Below are 9,094 nucleotides of genomic sequence, written 5' to 3'. Positions count from 1 at the left end.
GTCTTATAGGAATCAAAGGGGATGACTCAACTAAAAGGTACGTCTTCTAGGAATCAAGACTTAAGTTAGGAAGTGCATTACCTAAGAAGCAAAATTCAAATTACCTAATCAAGGAAGTGTGTTTCCTTATCAATGTTGTTTGTATTATCAAAACAAGGAAGTGCGTCTCCTAGAGATCTTGAATTATGAGTTTTACCATGGTTTTGATTACCAAACCTGTGCAACAACCTTGCCTCTTTCATTTGTTGAGGTGAGAAATTACGGCCTTTGATGTTTAGGCTCTTAAATCCTTGATATGAATGCAACATGTATTCCTATTACATACAAAGAAAACTTATGAGTTTAAAAACATGGTGGCTAGTTTGTGGCTTTGGCTTTTGAGGCAATTGCTCCTGCCCCCGTCACATTTAGCTTTGCTTCCAACCATTATCATATGTCATTGACTTGCTATATCATTGACTCAAACTCAGCTTATTAAGAGTGACTCTGAAACAAACACAGTATTTTTGCTTTGTCGTGTTTCTCAAATAAACCCTTTGAACCTTGGTACTTCCATAAGTTCCCCGACTTCTCTGTTGACAAAACTTTCTGCATGCCCTTTTTGGGCTCACAATCATGTCTCTTTCATATGCTAGCTTTTGTCTTGCTTTGTCCAATTAAAGAAGCTGGTAGCCAGTTTTGAAATCTTTTCTCACTTGTTTTGGCACGGACTTGACTCAAAGACAAGAAATGAAAAAAAAGAATGGCAATTTTTATTTTGATAACTGACTCAAGAAAGATAAAATTAAAATAAATAGAAGAAAGAAAAGATAATGAATGTCCCCTTTTAAAACAAAGAAACAAAAAATTCATCTAAAAATGACAGTCAACACTAATGATTATGCCATGCATTTTGGATTAAGCAGCTTGATCTTTTCATCCAAACTTTCTACCCATTGTTGTTGAGTTAATGTCCTTGAAACTGAGTTGCTTTCTTAAGTCAATTGCTTTTAAGACCCCTTTCGGCTAGTGACGCCTTGAAGGGTTTTCACCAACAAGCTTCTTTCATTTTCTCTCGGCTCACTATCGCCTTATGGTGCTCGTGAGAGTTTTCACCAACAAGCTTCTTTCATTTTCTCTCGGTTCACTATCGCCTTATGGTGCCCGTGAGGGTTTTCACCAATAAGACTCTCTCATTTTTATTTCTATCAATTTACCATCACCTTATGGTGCCCGTAAGGGTTTTCACTAATAAGACTCACTCATTTTTATTTCTCTCTTGATTCCCTATGCTGAGGAAGACAAATAGTTCCCAAATGCATCATCATATCCCTTGCATGCTCAGCCTTAACATCCTCAAAAATTGATCTGAAGGTCTTTCTTTGGTTGTAACTTGGTTTTTGGATAAGGTTAGAAAGAAAGGATGACATGAGACCCAAACGACACTTGAAGTGGGGTAGGACTTACAACTTTTGGAATCGACTCAAACAATAAGGATTAAATCATGCCCCAGTTTCTTTTGACTGGGTGACTCTAAATTGTTTATTTGGTTGGACCAAGCCCTGAGTAGGGCAGCCTACGTATCTCACCCCCGATAGAGGAGAATCAGGTAATGCGTAGTTCTGGCAGCTTGTTCTTTCTTGCTTGATTCAAACTTGTTTTTTTTCTTTTGTTGACTTTTTTTTTCTTTGGGACTTTTCTGACTTTATTTTTCTTGACACTCCTTTTTCTTTTTGGATACATTTTTCTCTCATTTCTTTTTGAAACTTTCTGACTCTATTGTTTTGCTCGACATTTTTCTTTTGAGATTTGCTTACTCTATCTTGATTCCAAAAGAGGGGTATCAAAGAAAATAACACTAAGGCCCAAATGGGGTAAACAAAGGATGACACAATGTTTAGATAGCATAATGAAATGCCTTCGTCATATCAATTCTTGAAAATTCTAGTACATAGCATGCAATGCGAAAGTGCACGATCAAGATCACTTATGAAATGTTTTACAACACTAACTTGCCCCGAGCATGTGTGCCACTTCTTTTTCTACATTTGCCCAGCATACAACTCCACTTTGTTGTACAGTCCTCATGCTTTTGTGGAGCTAATTTTTCTATTCCTTTTGATGTAGGATCACACATCCACTATTTGACCTAATTGAGACATGTCTTTCAAATGATGACCAAGTTATTCTCATGATTCTCAAAATAATTGCCTTAATTTTCAAAGAAGGCTTCAACTTGATCACCAAATTCTCCAGCACTCTATCTATTTTCTCATATGCTCTCTTTCCCTAACTTTAACTCTCTGATTCAATGCTTCATGATTAAGTTGCATTTTAAGATCGGACTGAAAATTTTGCAGGCATGTTATATCACTAGAATCAACATAAAATGTACTGTATAAATAAAATAAAAAACAACAACACATATTTGAAACAAAAGATAAAAAGGTGTGAACATAAATGAAAAAGGGACAAAACAAGATAGATCCCGAACTACAACCCTGGAATAATTCAAAAAAATAGAAAAGAAAAGAAAACAAACTACTAGACCTCTTCCTAGTAGGGAAAGGTGACTTCTCAATTGCTCAGCCTGACAACTTAGCCGCTAGTTTGCATATCAGCATGACTAGAGCTTCCCTTACTATCAATGTTTTGCACCATAATTGATCCATCATGAACATCTTTTCAATTTCTCTTTTTAAATATCGGCAATCTTCAATACTATGACCCTGAGCCTCAGAATGATACGCACATCGTGCATTAGGATCAAAATTTCTTGAACACCGATAAGGGTGTACCCAAGGAGAGGAGTGATCATTCCTTCCGGCACCAATCTCTGAAATAAACTGGCATATGACTCTCCAATTGGTGTGAAGTTATCTCTCGACTTTTGCCTTATTTCATTGTTTGGCTTGGATAGAAAATCTGGCTTAGAAGGGTTTTGGTATGTTTATGGAGTTAGAGGATGACTCTAGGGCGTTGGGGTATGCCATTGTGGGTAAGATGAGGGTTGAACATGTGATTGTGCATTATACAATGGATATGGATGTGGAGGAATAGAGTATAATGGATTTTGGAAGTGATTATGTGGAGCCTGGGCATAAACTTGAGCTTGAGCCTGAGATCGACGACGACGTGGTCTTCTTGACCTTTCTTGCTGTCCAACTATAATTGCAGATGCATCTTCCTCATTCTTTTTCTCCCCAACACTTCCTGAACCCTTTTGAATTACTTGAGTAGTCGCTTTCAATGTTACAAAACTCACAATGCGACCAGTCTTAATTCCCTCTTCTATCATCTCCCCCATTTTAAGGACCTCAATGAACGGCTTGCCTAATGCAGGTAACAATTGTTGATAATATATTTCGTCCTGCGCTTGAATAAACACCTCCACTATTTTGCTTTCTTTCATTGGCGGTTTTACTCTAGCAGCTTTTTCGCGCCATCTGATCGCATACTCCCTGAAACTCTCAGTATTTTTCTTTGTTATACTAGTTAGGGATTTTTCGTCAGGGATCAACTCCACATTATATTGAAATTGTTGCACAAATTCATTAGCTAAGTCATCCCAACTAATCCATTTGTCAATGTCTTGGTCAACAAACCATTCTGAAGCTAGACCTGAAAGACTCTCACCGAAATATGCCATGAGTAATTCTTCCTTGCCTCTAGCGCCCCTTAGCTGGTTGCAATAGCATCTCAAATGTGCTATAGGATCGCCATGTCCATCATACTTCTCAAACTTTGGCATTTTAAAACCAAGAGGAAGATGTACACTAGGAAACATGCACAGATCTTTATATGAGACATTTTTGTACCCCCCAAGTCCTTGCAAGTTTTTCATAGTCAGTTCCAAACTTCTCAATTTTCTGGCTATTTCCTCTTGTTCTTCTGTCATAACAGGCTTCTCAGTGTTAGGAGTAAATTCAGGCGGTTGAGGGCAATCGTAAGGACCAGTTGACTTAAATGTAGGCTCAAGAGTATAATGCTAATCACTAAAAATATTCAATGCAGGCTCTCTTGTAGAGTAAGGAGGCACAACTTATGGATGAACATCAAAAGTAGAAGGTAGGGGTGGCGCCGCAAAAGCATAAACAGCAGCTGGAGCCGAGTATGTGGTAGTCTTGGATTGGGGAGTGAGGAAATGAACATTGGAAGTGGTTGGATATTATTGCCCCAGAGTCGATCCTGATGCATGTTGTGGCATATCAACAAAAATGGAAAATTGTGCATGTGACACGGGAGGCAAGCTAGAAAGATATTCTAGATTATCAGTGGGAACTGGAGGAGGCGACAACCCATTAGCCCAAGCTTGATGCATTTCTATTATTTGCCGCCTTAATTTCCGAATCTCTTCATTATCTCCTACATTCTCATTCCCCGAACTCCCTATCTGATTAGTGACAACTAACTCGGTATCCTTGTTGGCCATAACTTTCTCTGTGACTTGGAGCAATATGGAGGACTAACCAAAATGCCACAAACCAACCACCTTAAACTAACTAGACAAGAGATAGCAAATGCGTTAGAGTTCAACGATTTTTCAAAACCTCTCTTTTTTTTAAAAAAAAAAAAATCACCGAACCCTAGAAGGACGCCTACATATCTCACTCCCGAAAGGGGAGAATCAGGTGTGCGTAGTTCGTGAAGTCATGCCAAAATGGCCAATTGAACTCTTTTTTTTTCCTCGAAACTTTAAGAAGAAAAGAAAATAACAATTTGTCAAAAGAATTGACGAAAATGTTTTTGAATTTTTCAGCTTTAACATCCCCATACAAAGTGAAATCTATGATTACCAAAGAAAATCTTTTTGGGTTTTTAGTTTTAACTTTCATATGAAAATGAAACTTGAACCTATTAAAGAAAAATCTTTTTGTAGTTTTCTTTTAAAGCTGTATATGAAACACCTACTCTAAATGAAGAGTGAAGAAAATCTTTTTGAATTTTTGAAATAAGATCAACCAAAAATGAAACCTACGACTATTGAGAAAAATCTGTTTTTTTTGTCTTTTTCTTTTCAATACATGTATGAAACACCTACTCCAAATGAAGAGTGAAAAAAAAATCTTTTTTAATTTTTTTTAAATAAGATCCCCGAACCAACAATAGGCTGCCTACGTATCTCACATCCCTAAAGAGGAGAATCAGGGGTGCGTAGTTCGTCCAGATTGGACAATTAATGATTAAATAACAGGCTAGACTCTGACTTAAGAGATACGACCAAAGACAGACGATGAACCATATTAATTAAATCTTTTGAGTTTTCATTTTGATACTTCACAGAAAAATGACATCAACAACTACGAAAGAAAAATCTTTTTGGTATTTTCGTTATACGAAATGTAAAAAATTTCTAACATCTTTTTTTTTTTTTTTTGCATTTTTCTTTTATAAACACATCCTATGAATGAAAAATCATTTTGAAGTTTTCGAATTGTGAATGCATGCTAAACGAGACAAAGGAAAATCTTTTTGATGTTTTTTTGAGAAATGAGTGCGAAAGGTAAAAAAATCCTTTTGAATTTGGAATTGTGAAAAAAAAAAAGCCATAAAAAACTCTAAAAACTACGAAACTCTTTTTAATTCATTCTTTTCGACTCACTTTTTCTATTTTTTTATTCTTTTTTTTTTCTTTTTCGTATTTTACCTACACACCTTACTCCTAACAAATATTTTTTTTCCAAATCAGTCCGTCAAATGACCATGTTACCCTTAAAGATGCAACAGTTAGCACGTAGGGATGCTTTAGAGGTGAGTCTCCTACAAAGGGCCATGTGGGTCCCGCTAGGTCTCAGTATGATGCACATAAGCATGACCTAAAAGCTGGCCTACATTGTGGTTCACTAACAAGGCTGTTCGGGGGAGCGTATGGACGATAGTGGCTGCTTTGCTTTCCACCTACTCCATAACACCGACGCCTCCCCCCCCCCTAAAATAAGGGTGAATCAACTAGAGGTCGTGTACAACACGTGTACTATGAAATTGTTGCAGAAAGAAGGCCTGGGGGTAGACACATGATGCCAGATATAAAAGAGGTAACATATAGGATAAATACCGTACACAAAGAGCACGAAAACGTACAACAGTGATAACAATAACACAAACAATAATCACAAACAATGTTTATACACCCATAATGCCAAACAAAGCTGATACGACTCAAAAAATAAGACCGAATTTTGAAAAGATCCCCAGCAGAGTCGCCAGAGCTGTCACACCCTCTTTTTAACCGAAAAAGATTAAATTTTTAAGTTTGAAAGGGTTTTTATTATTTAAGTGACAAAAAATGAAAATTTATTTCGAAAAAGAATTATTTATATTTTTTTATTCAGAGTCGCCACTTGGCATAAATCGGGTGTGCCAAGTCACCCTTGGATATCCTTTTTCAAAATAATTTTGACTCTATAAACTGATCCGCGAACAAAGATTCTGACTAAGGAATTCTGTTGACCGAGGGGAAGGTGTTAGGCATCCCTCGATCCCGTGGTTCGACCACGGTCGCTTGGTGGAGTGTATCGGCGATTTTTGACATTACAAATGTATAAACCACACAAAACACATAAAACAATCAATCAAACACACGAAACAAAACAAATCTCAAATATAATGTTCAGTCCAATTATTACAACCGAAAATAAAAAAAGGTACTGAAAAGTAAACCTACACTAATTCTAAACTATGCCCCAATGCTTTACCCGATACTTCAGGCCTTGCCTTCATCACGAACATCCTTTGGGTACATGAGACGTCGAGGCATTGCCCGGATAAATCAATACAAATACCTCGGGGCATTCCCCGACCAAATGAGTACATTTTTAATGCGATAAAAATAAGAAAAATCACTCAACACAAATATTTACACATTCGATGATTAGAGTCTTATGAGTTGCCTACCCCAAAACCTAGAATTTTCCTATCGACTTAACGACCTAATCATGCTACTACCGTGTTCAACAATATTCATACTTAAACAAAATTAAACCAAACAACAATAAATCAAAATTGATCATTATTCATCCTTTTAGCGATTTATCCATTCCACCCCAAATTGATTCTCAACTAATATTCCAACATAACAATTCAATGATAATATTTCAATGATTCCCAATCAATATCATTCAACATTCATCATTCACATCACGCATAAAATAAGAGAAAAGTCGAGACGATGGCAATCAACACACGCAACCATAAAAGTTAATTAAGGATAAGAATGAGGTAAAGAGATGGACCTTAAATTGGGGCTTTTATTTGACCAATTGAACTGATTTCAACACGGGAGCCTTGGAACCAATGAACCACGGACGAAGCTCGAACTTGAATCCCAAAATACCCAAGACGACCCCCTCCCCTATTTTTTTCCGATGTTTCGCGACTCACCGGAGCTCCGGTGAGCACCGACAATAACGGGAAAGGAAGTGGATTGCCGGATTTTGGAGAAAACTGGACTGGGGTGCGGTTGTTTCAGTGATTTCGGTGGATTTCTTAGGCATGAGCTGTTTTTGAAGTGTTGGTCGCTGGAACTGGTCGCTGATCTATCGTTAACGATGGATTTGACGATGGTGGCTCGGAATCACTGTATTCGTGTTGCCGGAGCTCTGGCGACCTTAACAGCTTACAATTCACCTCCCCGTCACCCCGAAGCTCCGGCGAACTATGAAAGGGAGAAAACTGAAGACGATTTCGACGCATTTTCGATCGGAGACGGCTGACTGAAGATGATTCCGGTGAGTCTATCGCCGGAACAGTAAACCACTCCCGAAACCCTGCGTTCTCTCTCTTTGTGACTCTCTCTCTCTCTCAATCACTACCCTCTCTTCGCGTGTCTGATCTTATCGTTGTTGTGCGTGAAGAAGAAACCAAAAAATGGAGTCCTCTTTTCCGTCTGTGATTTGTTGTGATGTGGTGTATGGTTTTTGGTGAGTGAGGGTGTCTTGGTGAAGAAGAAAGGAAGCCAAAAAATATTTTCTCTGTTGGTGATGGTGTATCTGAGAGCTCCCCTGAAATTATTGTTGTGTCGTGTATATATATGTGTGTGCTGTGTATGTTTTTTGTTGTTTTCTTCTCCAAGGGATAAAAAATATGAGTGGGTAGGGAGGTGGAAGTCTTTGATTGGGTAGGTTGTTAGGATAAGATAAAATTAGTTGGGTTGTTATTTTTTGTCATTTTGTGGAGAGAAAATTACATGGGTAAGGGTGGTGAGCTAAAAAATGGATATAATTGGACTTGGAAGGTACAAAATTAGGTGTCTACAATAATATTGAAACTAATCATTCTTATCAGTTATCAATTTTTCTACCCAACTGTTCACCCAAAAAAGGATCAAAATAAAACTGCAGACAATAATAGCTCTAACGTTTGGAATATCGTTGAGCATAAATGCGTATGTAAATCCATATGCATGTTTCCATTGATAAATTATGGAAAGCTAATTAGGTGAAGATTGCAATAAATTTATAATTGGAAAGGAAAAGAAAGCTTGAAAATGAGAAGGCTAACCCTGTGAAAATTGGAAGGAGGCAGTGGCATCCAACGGGGTCCAAGGTTCCCTCTAGCAAATCTTAGGGGCTGATTTATCAGAGGAGAAAAGTCCAGTTCCATGAAAAAGGCAATGACGGTACAGAGAAACTGGAAAGATGCACCACAGGAGCCCATCTATTTGTTAGCATTCCTGCTGGAATCCAGTAAAAAAACGAATTTCTTGGGTAGAAACATAGTAAACTCAAAATCCATTAGCCAACGGTGTTGTTGCACTCCCATTCAGGAAATAATTTCCCTAAACATTTGGTACCACAACGATGACGGGATTCTGGTCTTACGCAGATCATTACAGAGCTATGTGCATAGGTCATAGTTCTTACAGGACCGTTGTTGCACTAGTACCACGCTCCATTACCACAATGCTCCCTGGACATGAAATCACAATGATACAATGATGTCAATCTATGTTTTGGTGATTAGCTATGTACGTAGTTTACATGCAACACATCAGTATAATCAACAATTCCTTCCAAGTAGTAATCAACTACTCTTTTTCCGTTTCTTTCATACTGACTTGAAGGAAAAAAATAATAAATAAAGTACCAATTACCAAAAACAACCAGACTACTATTCT

At 37.7% G+C, this 9,094-nt stretch overlaps 1 protein-coding gene across 1 annotated transcript in view; it reads right to left on the bottom strand.

The window, feature by feature from the left end:
* LOC107860284 (E3 ubiquitin-protein ligase MBR2) overlaps positions 1–8,649 on the bottom strand; it is a 38,923-nt gene extending 30,274 nt beyond the window's left edge. Inside the window, exon 1 of the mRNA XM_047407388.1 lies at positions 8,479–8,649. Coding sequence (XP_047263344.1) covers positions 8,479–8,634 — 156 coding nt within the window. The 5' untranslated portion in view covers positions 8,635–8,649. The remainder of the gene's footprint in view (positions 1–8,478) is intronic.
* Positions 8,650–9,094: the final 445 nt, after the last annotated feature.

Source organism: Capsicum annuum, chromosome 2 (assembly GCF_002878395.1).
Source record: "Capsicum annuum cultivar UCD-10X-F1 chromosome 2, UCD10Xv1.1, whole genome shotgun sequence".
Classification (NCBI taxonomy): Eukaryota; Viridiplantae; Streptophyta; class Magnoliopsida; order Solanales; family Solanaceae; genus Capsicum; species Capsicum annuum.
The sequence above is the reverse complement of the archived record's forward strand: the minus strand, read 5'-3'. Positions and strand labels throughout refer to the sequence as shown.